Here is an 18,903-nt window from a genome sequence, read left to right on the forward strand (position 1 = left end):
ACGGGGCGGATCAGAAACGATCTTGTTTTTGAGCGGCCTTAGAGCACTTTCTGTCGTGAGGGATTCCCTTGGTTTCGCTTTAATGATGTGTACATACAGCTGGTAGCACGCGACCCGCGTCCGCTGCAGCGCGCGACGCCCGGCCCGCGACCGCTGTCGTCTCCCCGCCGATCACACTAATATAAGTGTTCGTATAGATCACTAATGAATGGAGTATATATGTCCTATATTTTGTTAAATTTTATTACGTGTGTGTCTCATAAGCTAATCGCTGGGGTGTACCAATATGTCACTCAGGGACCTGTAACTACCGGTGTTCGGTGGAGGCGCGAACCTCAGTCAGCTTCGTTCGCTCGCTTAGGTATTTAGGCCAATTATTCTCATTTAATCCTTTGCTCGACCTTCCGCCTCTACCGAACACGAATGTATCCGGCCGATACACACGACAATACACGATGTGGGGTATTAGGCCGTCGTTCGTCGGACGCCTTACTTGGAAGCGATCTCGCCTTCAAATAGAGCTATACATTTTGCCATTTACATTGTATACTCTATCATCAAACCCTGTTTAAAAGCTCTACTCTTAAGTGTGTGTACGAAATAAGATCTCGATTAGCTGAACTTTCCCGTTTGACTCGATTCTCTTCCCTTTCGCACACGGTAAACAACCGTTACTGTATCGTGCAGTGTAAAGTCCCCAGTTGGTTCCTGTTCGAAGGCGAGTCCCGCGTCCCACGAGCGCGGCCGCCGGTACGCCCTGCGCGCACCTACATGTTAGAACATATTGTTGACAAAATTAAATGTTGTACCTATTTAACGCTGTGTACAAATCAAAGTGCACTTCAACATAAGACCGAACTTAGGCCTTCGTTTCGAAAGATCGTGTTATTATGTGTTGTAAATTCCAAATGGGCTGTGATATAAATGATAAAATATCAACTTATTGGACTGTACAGGCCGTATATTGCATTGTAATGTGTTTTGCTCTTAGGCGCTCGCGCGCACCAAGCATCTGAACACCGCGAAATGTTACACCGATATAAGAAAATAACGCACAATAATCAGCAGTTACATTTGAATGCCGAAATGAAGACACCGGCCTGAGATGTTTTCTGAAGTTTGCTCTAAAAGAAATCATAATTTATTTTTGTACATGGTCCTGAAATTCAGAAAACATTTCAAGTTATGGTTGACTTCTTCAACTTAGAAAACTTTGTCCTTGATAATGTATAGTTGCATGGAGATTTCGTATAATTCTCCGAATTCAACAGCGGAAAAGAACGCTTGGTGCGTGCGAGCGGCGCTACTCGCAAATTGCGACGTCAATTCTCAAAGAGCGCGCTTCCCCGAGTTAATTTCGTGCAAGTGTGTATACATATATAACTATTCGTGTTAAGGTGTTAAATACAATAATATGATGCGCGGGAGTCAACAGCGGATGGATCGCGAGCAAATTACAAACCTAGTGTAATTTCTATACAGAAAAAAAAACAAAAATAGATTCATAATCAAAAAAGTACCAATATAAATATAAAATACGAAGATACCTTAGAATATATTGTGTCGCGCGGGCGGGCCCGCCAGGCCTGCCCAGGGGGCACCGGGCGCGTCCTCAACTCCATATTTCTTTAGATCTCATGTATAGCTTTAATGTTACAAGTGTTCATTGCGTGTTTGTTAAAAGTTTATATGCAATTTTAAATATTAATTGTTGCAACGTAGGTATCTAAATATTTATGTGCCATAACCGTAGCTCCCTGTTTCCGAACATCGTCCGGTTGCGACACGTTCCGGTGAAAGTACAAGAGTTTAGCTTTAAAAGCTGTTTTCTATCTCTGAACCTTTGGCTCGTCCTGTTTTGCCGCAGGTTTACTTCGATTTCTCTTAACCTCTCACGCGATGACTCAAAACCCACAGCTAGAGACAATGGCTTTTCTAATCCCTCTCACTCTCTCATAAAGGTGCGAGGGGAGCAGAAAACCGACTGTTTGAAGTATTGTTCTTTATGTTGGTGGTGCTTGAGTCGTCAACCTTGAGCGCCCCGACCCCTGGGCGGGCGCCGCCCCAGCGGGCAGGCTAGCCCAGCCGCCCGCCTCTAGTCAAATATTACACTCAACACAAACATAGAATTTTATATTTACACAAATAATTATATTATATTCATATAGTATCCTAGTTTTAGGCGACTATGATTTACTTGTAAGCCGAGTGTATAAAACGACATGTCGTTTTAAGTCTAGTTCTTTTCTTGAAGTCACGATTGTGCAATACGTTGTTACGCTTTTTGAAATTGTTTTTGCGTCGTTTATGTTCGAGCATTTCTTTTGTTTTGTTACCGTTAGATTTTTGGCGCGGTCTCTAGGCCGCATCGCCCCGAGGGGCTAAGTTTAAACTTGCCAGTTTCTGTGCCACTTGCGGCCTCGTGGCTATTCCATGTTGATGTCCACTAACAATTATGAAATATGGTACCTGTGTACAACTTGATGTATAAGGTTAAATGCGAATAAGGTACCTGAATACATAACTTTAAGGATCGTATTCGAAAACTTGATTCAAACTGAAGCAATGAGTTTGTAAACGAGTTTTGGTTTTGCTCTTGATTCTTTACTGTTTCTGCTGTCAATTTGTGGTCAAATGAGAGGGTTTCGCGGTCGTGAGTGGCAAGGAACGGTCTTAGATAAAATAATTTGAAGGAGCGGATGATCGCTATGTACTATGCGTTGCTGCGCACAGCCGAGTGTGGTGAGGGCAGGCGAGGTGCGCCGCCCGCCCTCAGAGTCGCTGACAATCGAGTGAAAACAATCGATTTGATTCGATTCAGTGTGAACCTCTACGGTTTGTAGTCAAATACAGTTATATCGCTAGCAAAGTAAAATATTGAAAGCGTTTATTAGATTGAAGTACTATGATTATTAATTCTTGCTTATCGAAGCTAGCTTTAAAGATACTTTCAATAACACGATGTATAGAGTAACGCACAAATGTATTTAAATTACGCACAAATGTGTCAAAAACGCACAAATACTTCCAAGTTCTAAAATGCTGTCCAAAGTCATAAGTTATTGTTACGGGGAGTAAATGAATTAATTGTTGAAATTAATTGAAATGTCAGCGACTCGCGAGGGCGGGCAGCGCGCGCGCCGCGCGTTAGGGTACAGTATTCGATGCCAAACCGGAACACGTATACTTAGTATATCGTTAATCGATAATATCACCTCGTGGGTAATGTAGAAGTAACAGCCCGGGCGCGCCGCCGCCCGCGGCGACTTATAATATTGTGTACTTATATCTTTATACTGATTAAATTAAACTCCCTAAAGATATATTGCGGTGACGCGAACGTTTGTAATAGATTAATGAGTCCTCTCTGAATGTATAAAACAATCGCCAGTTAAAAGTGATTCTAGGATACAGGGTATGCTTTGCAATTATTTAAATGTATCTAAATGTTTTCATGTAGGCAGATTTTGCCGACTCTCTGACTTTAGACTACGATTCGTCGATCATCGCCCAACCCGGCGTCTCACTCTCGGGTCCACTGATTAGTCTGTCGCGACTTTTTATACTTCTCGTACTATCGTAGTGTAGCCGACTTCACCCTCATCAGTCCGCGCGACTCTGACTTACGCTTCGCTTCTTGGTTTCTGGTCCCGGACCTCCGGCCCACCCTCATCCCAATTACTCACTTGTTTTACTGAGTATCCTCATTCACTTGTCATTCGCCCCGCGATTGGCACCGGCCGGCCGCCGCTGCCGACTCTGAGCATACTCCAGCCAGACGTCCTGTGACCGAGCACACTGCATTCACTCGAGAACAAACGAAACGTGCTGTTACCGCAGTGCCACTAGCTCCGACGAGCCTTACGCGATTAGTCCCGCAGCTCGAGCGACGCTAGTTCCGCGACGTTGTTTAGAGCGGCGCGACGGCGCCCGCGATTCGTCACTCGCCAAACCGTTCGATACAACATTGTTAGTATTACGAAATCGAATTTCTTAAAACTATTTAACTCCTAAAATTTTATAAAGTATTTATATCGTTCGCATACTCCGTAGCGCTCGCGTAGAGGACGTGATGCACTCGCGGCGTAGCGCGCGGGGCGGCCCGTAGCGTGGAGCGGGCCGTAGCACGGCGGCCCGTACGGCGCTCGTAGCGCGGCCCGTAGCGCGGAGCGGGCCGTAGCGCGGCGGCCCGTAGCGGCGCTCCTAGCGCGTAGCGGACCGTAGCGCGGCTGCCTGTAGCGGCTCTCGTAGCGCGGCCCGTAGCGCGGGCGCCGCAGCCGGCCCGCGGCCCAGCAAAGAACACCGTTCGATGCTAGTTAGTAAGATGAATGCCAATATTTTAATCGGAAAAAAGAAACATTAGAATTGGAATAATTAATCATATTAATAACTATTTATATATTAAAATATGGAGAGATGCGCATAGTGCTTATATGAATTGTAGGACCTAGGAATGAAACAAACAATCTAGTCATATCTCCTTCTGTTATTTATTTTTTCTATCGCTTAACATAGTTTAGCTTGGAGCACAGTTTCCTGTTGGGTGCCGCAGTACGTTGCGGACGAGTTTAGTTGTTTATTTAGTCACTAGGCCGTTACTTTTGGAAGCACACGTTACGTTACCGACTTGCTTTAATGATATTTACTTAACTATGATGTTTCATGGTACACCGGCTTTTATTACTTATACAGTACATATATGAAAAATACTATTACATACTATGAATGTTTTGATAAGTTATCCAGAATACTGTATCGCCTAAATGATACTTAACTAATTTGATCCATATTTTACCTTTAGAAGATACGTTTAAAATTAAGATTAATTGATATAATTTATCAGCATAGAGCGGTAGATCACGCGTTATGAATGGTATAACCGTTTGGTTAGGATAGGATTTTAAAGTTACCTTAGTAAGGAGATATAATGGTTTAGGTAGACGATGTTACTGTCATAGATCAGCTATGAAGGCCGCTGGTCCCAGCGCCGCCTCACAAACAAGCGCCGTCCGATCTCGATTGTAATTACTCTGTATCCCTTACGAGCTGCTCTAGAGATGGAAGTGAGTAGGAAGGCAGATGTCCCGAACCAACAACGTGTATATTAGTTCCACAATAATTGAACGTGTACATACATATGTCATATCTTTAGGAGCTTACTAGCCTTTTGCCCCGAGGCTCTCGGGCGGGTGACAGGGTGTCGCTGTGTTAATGCTAAGTGGAATCATAATCATTCGCCGATCTAGATCGGCGCGAGGCTATTGAATAAGATTACATATTGTTATATGGGCGACTAAACAAACCGTTATATTTCGATCCACGACACTCTCCGTTCAACCGATTGGAATTAACAAGCTTTAGTTTACCTACATTGTAAGGTTGTATCCATGTAAGTTACCAAAATATATGTTAAGAAACTGCAGGACGCGGCGTTGGTCGCCCAGTCCCGGCCGCGGCGGAGTAGACGCCGATACTCCTAAACTATGTCCCAAGCATTGTTCTGGATAACTTATATTGGAATAGTTTAAGAGTACACAAAGTGCAAGCACCCTGGTCCCGAATTATTTCGCGCGCTCTCCGGACTTTTACCTCCAACGCGTAGTTAGGCAATTGAACATAGTTGTAGCTGTATATAATATGGACGATTAGTTGAAACGGAATTAGAAAAGGAATATGATGTAACTGATTTAGAATATGATAATAGGAGAGCGCAGAAAATACTTCGGGCCTCGGCGCGGAGCACAGCAGCCGTTCGCAATAGCTTAGCGCGGCGCCGGCGCGCGCGCCTGTGATACGCTTTGTACATACGTCCATTGAACCTTTATGTATTATATCGAGCCACTCCCAAACATTTCGTTCGCACGTGAACTGAACGACATATGTAACTATTGTAAAACAGGAATTATACATTAATCGAGAGTCATTTATAAAAAGTGGATATCAGTCGTTGATGACAAATTAGTCTAATTTTAGCGGAGATTAAAAAATAAGAATGACCTATACCCACTTTAAAATTCTGTCGATTCCACTAAGGGTAGGTCGTAACGCGAACCAAGTTTGAATGTTGGAGCCGTTATAAACAGCGTGTTACGATAGACAGATGCCCTCTTTGTGACCGACTCGTTCGGGTTGTAAGTTAAGGACAAAGTAGTTTCTTGAATTTTATAGGTCATCGTTATACGGAGCAGTTTGGGCTCGCTCGCCGGCGTCGGTCAAGGCCCGTCGCGACCGACTACCTCAGACCTGCCGCCAAGAGAGTCGAGTCTGTCTTTCCGCGTTCGATTTGTGCCTACATCGACAGAACCACCAAACCAGACTAGTCCGAACTACCTGTATGTCCACTGGCGTAGGTACAAATCGCACGAGCCGGTTTCCTTAGCATTGTACGTTGAGCCTCCCAGGGCAGTCAGGCGGCTGACCGCTGACTATTGAGATGTTTATTCACTTATTGTTATTACAGATCGCCAAAAATTGTAAAATAAGAGTGTTATGATCACTTTTTGGAGCGTCGCTAGTTAATTGTAATTGTTCATTTTTATTTATTATACATAATTATTAATTTATTTATAGTTTTAGACTAATCAGACGCGCAGTCGATGCGTGCGTTATGAGAAACATTATTATGGAACTAATACAATAATAATTTGCCTACTTTGCATGTCTAATTTAGTTAATGACGTTTAAACCTATTATCGAGTTATTAATATGTATATTGCTGAAATATTTCAAAACTAAATTACTATTCAATTATTTATTATTATACACTTATTACGTTTAGTATGCTAGAAATATGATGACGGATAATAAATAATTTTAATTATATTAGGGGAGTGTTTTATTTTTCAAATTCAATAATATTACATAAAATACCTACATGTGAAATTATTTTGAGATTTAAAGCCAGTAAGTACTATAACTACACAAATATAAATAAAAATTGTTCTACTTCAAAAAACATACACACAACCATACCTTTCCCACATCCTTTAAATCTTTAAATTACGCTACGTTTTACTTTAAAATTCATAGTGAGTCAAATTTTTTACACTAAGTTGTGGTCTGGATTCGGTTTTTGGCAATCCGGTATTTTACAGGTTATTAAAATGTGGTTTGAATTACATTACATAAAATAATATTATGTTCATTGATACTACAAAAAAACATATAAAAAAGAGATTTTACTCGAGTGTAAAATCAATTTTCATTGACCACCACCGGGTTATCTATTTACATAAAATCAGTCCAGTTTCGTCAAGGTCCGGGTTACTTACATAAAATCAATCCGGTTTCGTCAAGGACCGGGTTTGCAACTTACATAATCATTCCGGTTTCGTCAAGGTCAGCAAACACAGCTTCAAGTACATTCGAGAACCCAGAAGCGCCATCAGTGCGCAAAATTTCAGAACACACAGACACTTGAACAATCATCAAATGGACTTCTTACTGAAGTAGTCCGTGATTTTCATGGCCATTTTTTTCTTCGCCTCTGGAGTTACGTCGTACCGGATTCTTTCTTCTTCTGAACATACACTTTTGTTTAGTTTCGATTCCGCAGTTCTTTTGAGCGGCAACGTGGCAAAACACTTCGACTTGTCATCTGCACAAACCTTTTGCGTTTCATTCACTCCGGTTTCAAAGAGGTTTCTTCTTAATGTCGGTAATGACGTTTTTAGTGTACCCTGGTTTTGTTTACTATTATCTTCATCGATTATTTGAATCTTGTCCAAACTATGTGAGGAATAAGATTGCTTGTTTTTGGAAGCTTTTTCTTTGTCTTGACATTTATCCAATTCTTTATTATCCGACGCATCCATGGGTTCCGCACTTCTTTTGAGAGACGTAACAGGATCTGTCAAATTCAGGTCGCCATTTTCTTCGTCGAATTTTCGCATTTCATCCAACAGGCTTGATGTATGTTCAGTGTTAATGCTTTTTCTAGGTTTTACATCGCCAAATAAACTTCTTTTAGCCGACAATTCACTATGTGAGGACTTATTTTGTTTATCTTCGCCTTCTTTTACGTAACTTGGGTTGCAAAATGGTTTGCATGTAGAAGATTTAGTTTCTTTGTCTTGAGACATACTTGATTCTCTGTTATCTGACTCGTCCATGGGTTCGGGCATATTTATTTTAACTTCAGTCATACTGTGATCCTGATCGTATTCGCTTTGTGAAAATAAGTCTGGTGATTCATTGAGAAACTCCTTTAGGACTGACTCTGATAGATCTTCACTCTGAAAGAAAGTACATAAATAGGTATAATATACGCGTGTATGCGAGGGGTGAACGTAATTATTGAGAGGCGACACAGTTCTTGTCATTTGAACGGTCTTTATCGCTTGATCAATCGTATTACACTTATTTAAATAAAAGTTAATACATAAAAAACTCATGTGTATATTTGTATACGGCACAATAATTATATCAATTGTACGTGATATTATACACATACATTTAAAATTATTAATCAGAAAGAGATGGAAAGTCCAACAAGAAAATCTTAAAGTTAAGTTAAGAAGACAAAAATCAGGTTTTATAGATGACCCACGCTGAACTGTCCCACCAAACTCAATGACAGGGGGGCACTACCATCGTTCAACTGTATGGTTTCCAACATGGCAAAAATCGGAACCAGCGATCCGGTATTGACGGTGGCGCCCCACTGTCGATGTCATGGATAGGACAGTTCAGTATTTTGGAACTATAAAAAGCGAAGTTTCATTAAATGTAAAATCAAATAAAAATGGTGGAAATAACTCACCATGTCCATTTTATTCGACGGACCGGGCGACGTGACGTCAGCGGGCGCCGTATTAGAAGCCTTCGCCTCATCGTCGAGCAACGCCTGCTGCAGGAACGAAGGCAGCTCGCACCGCCTGACGTCTGTGCTCGTGTACTTCATTATGTAGTTGTATAGTTGTCCTGTGAAACGATCAAACGAAACATTAGCTCTTAAATTCTTAATGCATTGTAAGTATAACACACGGTGAAACGCAATTGCAACGAAACTGCAACTTCTAGTAACTTTTGAGTTGCATCCAAATTTCTGCCATAGATTCCGTTGAGTGAAATGGTCGCGTCATGTGTGGTCTGCAATGCAACTCAAAAGTAACTAGAAGTTGCAGTTTCGTTGCAATGAGGGTTTTCGCGATTGAAAAATCCGCCAGATGGCAATACGTAGATGCGAGGTACAAATGCTGCATGATTGGTTATTTTTGATATGACATTGACAGATATGTCAAAATCCACCAATCACGCAGCATTTGGACCTCGCGTCTACGTATAGCCATCTGGCGGATTTTTCAATCGCGAAAACCCTCATGGCGTTTCACCGTGTGTTCTGGGCCTAAGACGACAATCATAATCCAAAGTTCGGATAGTTGACACCACATACCTATTCTATTACCTACTTTTTGAACTTCTCCTATAGATTTTGTTGCTGGTGACGTCAATGTTTCGTCATCTCAATTGAAGATCTATTTATTAAAGCTACTAAAATTGTATTTAATCAATTCCGAATATTTAGAGCTTAAATAAATTGTGATTTTAGAAACCTCATCATCATCATCATTTCAGCCTTAGGACGTCCACTGCTGAACATAGGCCTCCTTCAATGATTTCCACAACGGCCGATTGGTGGCGGCCTGCATCCAGCGCCTTCCCGCTAGCTTTATGAGGTCGTCGGTCCACCTTGTGGGTGGACGTCGTACGCTTCGCTTTCCAGTTTAGAAACCCAATCCCTTGGAATTATTCTGTAGATAATGTTGTCAAATACCTTTAATGAGTTTTCTCATATAAAATTGTAACAGAATAGAAAACCCACTTACCAACAGTAACATTATGCCTGGCCAGCAAATTATACACAGCCACTATATCGTCCCTAAGACGCGCGTCTCCAAACGTGTAGTACGCGACTGGTCGCCTAGCGTGCGCGCACGCAGCTAACTGTACGAGCGCCTTGAGACGTGGTGTTCCGCCGAACGCGCCACAACCCCAGTTGCCAGTCGCTACGCCCGGGTATTGTAGGCTAGTGGCCGACTCGTCGGTGGCGTAGGATACGCCGATCCAGGCCTATAAATATTTCAAAATAAACTTGTTTATTTATTTGCTTGTCACATGGTAAATACAGGTGGTAAAATACAATTTAAGTACCTTGCACACATGCACCGCAAAACTGACTTTATTACTTAATACTTCTCCTCCTGTTATGTGAATGTTTTACTGAGGAAATTTTCCATAAATTCTAAAACAAACGACCCCATAATCTGACTTCTATTATTATCTGTTCATTAGATGTTTGGATGCGCAAGGCAAGGTAGACCATGACCTATCATACTGTTAAGATGACAAAAACAACAAGAACCTGACTTGTTAAATGGATATCACCAGTCTGTAATATACGATTTAAATATTTGTATCTAAGCATTAGTCAGTTAATTTTAAATATAGGTAATCATTACTTAGCACATTTTGGGATACATAATGATTCAACACTGCATATCCTCAACAAATATTTAATTACTACTATAATAACTATGTGTGATGGTATACCTGGATGATATTCTCATGAATCGTAATTATTTCGCGTGACATCAATCACGCATTTTGTCATGATTAACAGATAGTCTTTTGTTCAAATTGGATTTCAAATGACCTTATTAAGCTCCCTGGTGATCATGTCGCGGGTGTGCTCATGCCTGATGCTGCTGTAGGGCAAGGCGTCGATGGCCAGCACGGCGCATCGGCGGCGGCCTGACGAGTCGAAGGGAGTGGTGTCTTTGAAGTCTCCGCTCCAGTGGAACGAACCGCCGTAGCCGGAGTACTTGCTGTATCTTTCACAACCTTTGACACAGAAAATGTAGTACCACTTATTTCGATGAATGTAATGAATCTAAAGAAAAATAACAACTTAAATGTTTATGGCCAAAGCACATGAATCCAGGCTAGGGTCGTTATAGTAAGGAATTTATTAAAATAAACAGATGTTTTCACAACAAACACAAGGAAAAAAAGCTTGTTTATCGTTATTGTTAAAAAATAAAACATTTTCGGTTGTGTCGCTTAGCGAACAAGTATTTTTTTACGCCATGCGCTATTATAGAACATAATGTTTAGGATATTATTGAGTGAGTAGAGCGTCAAATGTTGCACAAGAAATGAAAACTACGTATTATCTTATTTCATCTAAGAAAGTAAGCGAATACAGCCTTTATTTACTCAGAGTAAAAGTTTCAAACTAAATGTACCTATCATCATGAGTGCTTCGTTAGGCTTCATCATCTCAGTGAACAGCATTGAAAGCATCAGCTCTGGGCATATTACGAATCTAATTTCTTCTTGGACACAGCCAAAATTTAGTACTCCGCCGCCTAGGAACCTGGAAGAAACCAACACATTTAATATGAAAGATGTACCAGCTACGTATATAAAAAAACCGAAGTTATTTCAGTATTGGGTACTAGATGCGACTTGTCTATCCTACTTCCTACTAATATTATAAATGCGAAAGTTTGGATGTCTGGATGTTTATTTTATTACTCTTTCACGCAAAAACTACTGAACGGATTTTGTTGAAACTTTGCAGCATAATTGTTTATAACCCAGAATAACATATTGGCTATAATTTATGACGATATGTGACAAACTAAACTTCACACGGGTGAAGCCGCGGGCAAAAGCTACTAAATAAAGAAAATTTTATTCTGGTCCTAAAACAGTGTTAGCTTTCAATTTGCTGTAATTTTTTTAGTTGTTATAAAATCAATGAGATTAACATCCGTATTCACAAATGATACTTGCTTAAGTGAAGCAGCAAATCGAACGCACAGCGTTGAATATAGCTCTGTGATTAGTTCGTGTGTGACCCTGTGCGTCCACGCGCACTGTGAGACCTCATTGTAATTTTTGATAATACGGACGTAAGTCGAACAAAACATTTCTACTAAAGCCTGGTCCGTGAGCACGTAGAATTTTGTCCAATGACCCCAAGCTACCCATCCTTATCTCTCGCGCGTAATTATGTTGCTATCGCGCTCGCACACTCACTGCGGGTGCCAGTCGCACAGTCGCGACAGCAATATAATTACGCGCGAGCGATAAGGATGGATAGCTTGGGGTCATTGGTCAAAATTCTACGTGCTCACGGACCAAGCTTTACATACTTGTTAGCAAAGTCCACTTGTATCAATCCATCGGCGTCCTCAATTGTAGTGTGGGAATCCACATGCAACGGCAGCGCCGCCAGCGATCGCTGCGAGGCGGCCCACGCCGGACATCTGTCCGGCGGCACCGTCCGCCGGGAGTACGTCACTACGCCGGACGGCACTGTACTGCAAGCAAACAACGCTCGTGTTACAATGATCACACAAGGATCGATTTTGTTTCTGCACTATTTTAAAATTAAGTAACACTTGGCAAGACAGTTTATACACTCGCGAGCAAAACTATGGAATCACTTACATGAAGTTGTTTCCACGCGAACTTGTGTACTAACGAATTTGTTAGTAACAAAAAAAGTGGCACCATTTTAAAGATTAAACTTTTATCTTTAAATTAATACCAAATTCATTTAAATCACACCAGTATTTAAAAAGATATCCCGGCTGATGTGAAGAAGTAACGAAAAAGACATGTATGAACTGTTTGATACGTCGCGAGTTGCGGCCTATTTACCCCCTATAAAAGCACGCATTTTTAGATTTTTGCTTTCATACGTTGATTCATACACATCTCCGCTTCTTTTGACACTTTACCTGGGATTCTACACCTTCAGAAGCAGCACAAATCGTTGCACTATTGCAAGAATAGAACTACCCATTCATAAATTCAAAGCACATATTAAAAGTACCTTAATAAAAAAGGGCTACTATAAAGTCGATGATTATTTAAAAGATAAAAATGTTTGGGATACTTTACTGCCCAGCTCGCATAAATATTTATAACTTTGTACATTTTAAAGCATGTAAACCTTTGAAAAAGAGGCTGACAATAGTGACTGAGTTTCTTGCGCTGCTTCTTCTCAGCACTGGCCCATTTATTGTCCTGAAGCAGTGGTAGGGTTAATACTGGGACGTGTAAAAGTGCTTTTTTTAAGCCTATTTACAGAAATAAATGAGTTTTATGAGTTTTTTACTCGCTAACAGCTATCCTACGAACATTTTTGAGCTCTTGCTGGACGTCGATTCCAGTCAAATGACGATTTCATAGAGATGTTGACATGAAAAAACGGTCTTCCCTCTGCGATGTGCGCCGGCGCTGTTCAGAACTTGGTCTCGGGATAAAGCCACCAGTCTCCCGAAAGCGTCTTAAAACTTTCGAAACCCAGGCCTGGCTTATGTGGCGCTGACGTGCGACAGCCCGCTGGCTGAGCCCTTCTTGAAATAGTGCAACGATTTGTGCTGCTTCTGAAGGTGTAGAATCCCAGGTAAAGTGTCAAAAGAAGCGGAGATGTGTATGAATCAACGTGTGAAAGCAAAAATCCGAAAACGCGTGCTTTTATAGGGGGCAAATAGGCCGCAACTCGCGACGTATCAAACAGTTCATACATGTCTTTTTCGTTACTTCTTCACATAAGCCGGGATATCTTTTTAAATACTGGTGTGATTTAAATGAATTTGGTATCAATTTAAAGATAAAAGTTTAATCTTTAAAATGGTGCCACTTTTTTTGTTCCTAACAAATTCGTTAGTACACAAGATCGCGTGGAAACAACTTCATGTAAGTGATTCCATACTTTTGCTCGCGAGTGTATTATGTAGTCAGCGTCAAATGGTTTGTGACGCCCAAAGTAGCCAAAAAGTTCGGAACACGTCTTTGTTACAATGAGGGCTATCGTTTTTATACTTAACAGTTGGCACCCCTGGCGATTGACAGGACCTTACTCTACAGTGGCGCCATCTTGATGAGTGCAAATGCGATAGTCCTCCTACCACTTTAGCGCTCACCAGTTGGCGCCACTGTCTTCGCTACTAGCAAGTGACAGGACCTTACTCTACAGTGGAGCCAACTGGTGAGCGCTAAAACGATAGCCCTCATTAGAATAAAGGTGTATTGTTTTTTGGCCACTTTGGGTGTCACGAATTATCTGACGCTCACTGTACCCGTATGCCATTTTTCATGCTTTACTTCACATGGGTAATGATGAATGACCTTTCTTTGAGCTAAATTAGTAATTAAAAAAACTTAAAGGAATTGTTTTCACCTTTTGTGCATACCCTTCTAAAATAGTGGCAGATGCATTTGAGTTTCTCTAGCACAGAATCTGATGGTGAAGCATTGAATAACCTGAAACAAAGAAAAAAAATCTATAACAAGTTCTGTATTGCAAAACAAGTGTGATTTACAACAAATTCTTATTTATTGTTATTTTATCTACTGTGTAAAGTCCGGTCACCGAGCACGTAGAATTTCGTCGCACACTCACTGCGGCCACCCGTCGCACAGTCGCGACAGCAATATAATTACGCGCGAGCGATAAGGATGGGTTGCTTGGGGTCATTGAACGAAATTCTACGTGCTCGGCGACTGGACTTTAGTATGAAACTGAAAAGACAGTAAAAATCACCTGTTGAAATTTATGAAAGGATATGAAGCATATTCTGATTCTTTTTTGGTTGTGTTTCGTCGTGGGAATGTACAGAAGAAAGCATTAGCCAGTAAACTTGAGATTTGCTGCTGTGACAGTGAAATAGACCGGTTCCTGTGTTGCCTGTAATTAAAAATTAATATTATTATTAATCAGTAATATTATATAACTTACAATATTATAGGTTAGGTTACTCAGTCAGTGTCTGAGGTATGGGAGCAGCGAGGGGTGACATTGACATAATTTTGATGTGACAAGACATACAAATCTGAAGTATTCCTGACGTTTGACTGTCACACGCAATTTTGTATACCCATTAAACACTATACAAGAATGCATGGTAAATTCAGTGAACTGCTCCTGAATCGAATGTACCTACTACTGCTATTTCTATTTATTTATATTAACCGGCAGACAGTGGTGACTGAGTTTGTTGCGGCGCTTCTTCTCAGCACTTGCCAAATGTTGGTCTCGAAGCGCTGGTAGGGTAAAAAGATTATGAGACATGTAGAGGCTCCTTAAGAGCGTTTACGTCTAGCGTGGCATGTCAAGTTTAGGTAATTTCGATGCTATTTTTATTCACACTAAAATAATTATGACTGTGTGCGTGTTCTCACGCTCTATAGTCAAACCAAAATACTTTGATCCACCATCGTAAAAGTGTGCCAGACTGTCAAGTGACAGCCCAAAGAAACTATAAAATCTTCAAATCTTCCAACACCGACTCCATAATTATAAATAATGGTATACATTAGTCCTAATCAATAATAAATACGTAAATTCTTTATCAAATAGTAAATTATCAAAGGTTTTTTACTATTTTGAGAATATTTTATACAGCCTATGTTCAGCAGAAAAAAAATTGAATTTTAATGGTGAGAGATTTTTTCAAATCGTTTCTATTCAAAACAAACTTTTCCTGTTTACTATTCTTTTTTTATCCGGAAAATGCATAACATATCATACCCACCAGCTGCGGGGGCAGCTAGTGGGTTATGTGGGGTTCTTCCTACCAGAAGGTGGGTAGCCCCTACACCCACTAAAAACCTGACTGTTTCTGCCATGATCCATATGAGTGATATGAGGGAACGCGGGACATCGCCATTGGCTGTTGCCTGTAGCATTCGTCCTTAGCCGCCACCAGACACCTCCATGTCTAGCGACCGAGGCCTGTTGACAATTATGTATACCTGGGACAAACAGTCCAGTTAGGTAGGTCCAACTTCGAGAAAGAGGTCAATCGTCGAATCCAACTCGGATGGGCAGCGTTCGGGAAGCTTCGCCATATACTCACGTCCGAAATACCGCAGTGTCTCAAGTCGAAAGTATTTGACCAATGCGTGTTGCCAGTGATGGTATACGGATCTGAGACGTGGTCGCTTACTATGGGCCTCATAAGAAGGCTCAAGGTCACCCAAAGGGCGATGGAGCGGGCTATGCTCGGAGTCTCCCTGCGTGATCGAATCAGAAATGAGGAGATCCGCAGGAGAACCAAAGTAACCGACATAGCTCGCAGAATTGCTAAAATCAAGTGGCAGTGGGCGGGGCACATAGCTCGTAGAGACGATGGCCGTTGGGGCAGGAAAGTTCTCGAGTGGCGACCACGGGCTGGAAGACGTAGCGTGGGCAGGCCTCCTACTAGGTGGACCGACGATCTGGTAAAGGTCGCGGGAAGAGCCTGGATGCGGGCAGCGCAGGACCGTTCATTGTGGAAAACCTTGGGGGAGGCCTTTGTCCAGCAGTGGACGTCATTTGGCTGAAACGAAGACGAAGACGAGATATTTAAGTACTATTTAATACTATTTATGTATTCTTCATTAGAGTGAATATCCCAGAAAAAGAAATTAGTTTTTTGAAAGGCTTTAATATGGCTTTTTTGTAACTTTTTGGACTTTAAATAAAAGCCATCATTATTATAAGCCATTTAATTGACATTTACGTCAAAGATTAATGCATTTCATTTTATTAATAGGAAATTGTCGTAGTTTTTTAATATCCGGTATCCGGCCGGATAGTGAGTTACTATCCGGTATCCGGCCGGATAGTAAATTTAGGCCGGATATCCGGCCTACCGCATAGTTACCGGATATCCGTTTCATCTCTAATATTAACTTTTAGAAAAAAATATAATAATAAATAACAATTTTAAATATCAATAAATGTTAGAAATGACTTCTCTACAATAGTCCAGTAAGCAAGGATCAAACTAGCATCCTCTCAAATAGATGATTTGATGCCAGAACCACTAGGGCCCAGGCTTTGTCACCTTAGTACATATAATATTAAATGAGATGAAAATTATTCATTTCTTTCCTCCATGACATCACTGTAGGACATTTTCATAAAAATATGAAGTATTTATTTCTTCAAAAACAATATCTATCTAAACAGTTACTTACATGGTCAAAGAGCTTATGAAGAGCTTTGAACTTCCACGCAGTTTGAAATTTTGTATTGTATGATAGTATTGCATCGGCAAGTTCTTTGCTGTTACGAATTGGCTTTGATAGCGCACTCTCTATGATTTCCCACCGTTTCTTCAAATGAGTTTCTCCATTTCTCTAAAAGAGTGTGAGAGTTACTTAACTATTTAATTGCACCTATAAAACCTACGTAGTTAAAATTAAATAAATAAATAAATGAGCAATCATAATGAGGATCAGTACTGTTGTAGAAAATTCAATAAAACTAGTATCTACGTTAATCTTTAAGACATAAGAAAGATATATCTTTTTGAATTATCCAAATCGGACCATTACTTACGAAGATATTAAGTAATAAACATAGGCCGTTTTTGCCGCTAAAAGTCAACGTACGCAAGGCCGCGTGACGTCATTATATCCGAATCGAGCGCAGCCGGCGTACTAATGGGATGGAAAATATTTTTTTCCGGCTAAACTATCAGTTTTAGAAAAAAACTTTTAATAACATTTATTCTTCAAAATAAAGTAACCTATCGACCAGTAATTTTTAAAAATAAAAATTGTGAAAAATAAGTATTGCTATGTCCAAAAACCACATTTTCATAGGATTCGATGCAATGCGGAGACGCGGTTGGGGTGAGTGTAACTTAATGATTGTTTGTATTGAACATAATAATACTTAATATGATGCTAATACCCAGTTTCTGGCCTGGGGGGGGGGGGCTTACTTTATTCTGATGAATAAATGTCATTACAAGTTTTTCTCTAAAACTGATAATTTGGCTAGAAAAAAATATTTTCTATCCACGCAGTACGCCGGCAGCGTTCGGATCGGATATAATGACGTCATCGTCCCCGCGCCGGGCGGTCAGTGAACTTTTTTAGTAATTTGGCCATAACTTCGTCAATTTTTGTCGTAGAACAAAAATTTTTGCACTGTGTTTTAAGGATTTCTTAGCCCTATAAATCTGCATTCACAGCTAAAAATCGAAATGATCCTCATTGACTGAATGTTTAATTAACTGAAAATTGTTTTATAAACAATAACTGCTTTTTAGTTAACCAAACTGTCTGTATTATAACAAATTTAAGTATATATATATGATATAATTGGCTGGCTATTACCTAAATAGAAAGTGAAATTACTCACATCTTCAACTGGATACAAGCTTTGGCTAGAATATGGCATTCTCACAAAATCATGGTTCCATACATCGGTGCCTGTTTTCGGTTTAGGCGGGACATCGTCTGGCGACCGTCCCATGCTAGGGATGTGGTATAAAACTGCATGGTTGTACGACGGCACGATTAGCGGGAATTCTGGAGCGCCCCAAGGACTTTGCGATCCATAAATCTCTGTTATTGGCACCCCTCGCCAGCTAACGGTGTCGTCCTCGGAACTCATTGTTTGTTTAAACCGCTGTCTGTTTATATCTACAAAGAAAAGGGTACTATGATCACTTCACTATCGCTTGTTTATCAAGAAACGGATTTTTTTGACCTGAATCACACACGTTTTATAACCACAGCTTGCAAGGCTCTTTTCAGCAGGTGCATAAAAATTTGTGGACGTTTCACCTCAAAAATAAAACACTTAAAAATAAAAGTTGATAAAATTTAACTGAGAAATATGTAGGACTATTTCCGTGTTGTCTAATTACAAAATAAATACCTACTAACAATCACAAATTCACGCACGCAATAAATAATAATCACTCACTGTCAGTGTCAATGTGTCAACGTGTCAACCGAACCGAACTGTCAACTTATTTTTTTTTTTAATTCAATTATTACGGCTTTGGATAATATGGATTATCTTTTCAGTGTATTAATTTTATATTCACCATACATAGCTGGGCACCGTTAATCAAATAGTTAACTTCGTTAATCGTTAAA

At 40.5% G+C, this 18,903-nt stretch overlaps 1 protein-coding gene across 3 annotated transcripts; it reads right to left on the reverse strand.

Annotated features, from left to right (window-relative positions):
* Nucleotides 1-6,890: 6,890 nt before the first annotated feature.
* Nucleotides 6,891-18,700, reverse strand: Parg (Poly(ADP-ribose) glycohydrolase). 3 transcript variants are annotated; one of them, XM_028312084.1, is made up of 11 exons: nucleotides 18,684-18,700; nucleotides 18,158-18,441; nucleotides 16,984-17,145; nucleotides 14,564-14,707; nucleotides 14,201-14,283; nucleotides 12,162-12,324; nucleotides 11,247-11,377; nucleotides 10,655-10,842; nucleotides 9,828-10,071; nucleotides 8,762-8,922; nucleotides 6,891-8,234 (listed from the first exon to the last, which is right to left on the reverse strand). In XM_028312084.1, the coding sequence occupies exons 3-11, from the start codon at nucleotides 17,055-17,057 to the stop codon at nucleotides 7,428-7,430; spliced, it is 1,995 nt and encodes a 664-aa protein (XP_028167885.1). In that variant the 5' UTR covers nucleotides 17,058-17,145; nucleotides 18,158-18,441; nucleotides 18,684-18,700; the 3' UTR covers nucleotides 6,891-7,427. The 3 variants fall into 3 exon arrangements, with proteins under 3 accessions (XP_028167885.1, XP_028167884.1, XP_028167886.1); XM_028312083.1 differs by lacking the exon at nucleotides 18,684-18,700 and adding an exon at nucleotides 18,522-18,669; XM_028312085.1 differs by lacking the exons at nucleotides 14,564-14,707; nucleotides 16,984-17,145; nucleotides 18,158-18,441; nucleotides 18,684-18,700 and having other exon boundaries at nucleotides 12,162-12,329.
* Between the last annotated feature and the right edge of the window lie 203 nt (nucleotides 18,701-18,903).

This window comes from Ostrinia furnacalis, unplaced genomic scaffold, assembly GCF_004193835.3.
Source record: "Ostrinia furnacalis isolate ACB-3 unplaced genomic scaffold, ASM419383v2 OfSCF3746, whole genome shotgun sequence".
In the NCBI taxonomy this organism is placed as follows: Eukaryota; Metazoa; Arthropoda; class Insecta; order Lepidoptera; family Crambidae; genus Ostrinia; species Ostrinia furnacalis.

Coding starts and splice junctions, on each gene's coding strand:
- Parg (XM_028312084.1), bottom strand. CDS start 17,057: ATGCAATACTATCATACAATACAAAATTTCAAACTGCGTGGAAGTTCA. Junction 11,378..12,161: donor CAAGTGGACTTTGCTAACAA/GTATGTAAAGCT, acceptor GGTTTCTTCCAG/GTTCCTAGGCGGCGGAGTAC. Junction 10,072..10,654: donor TCACCAGGGAGCTTAATAAG/GTCATTTGAAAT, acceptor AAATATTTATAG/GCCTGGATCGGCGTATCCTA.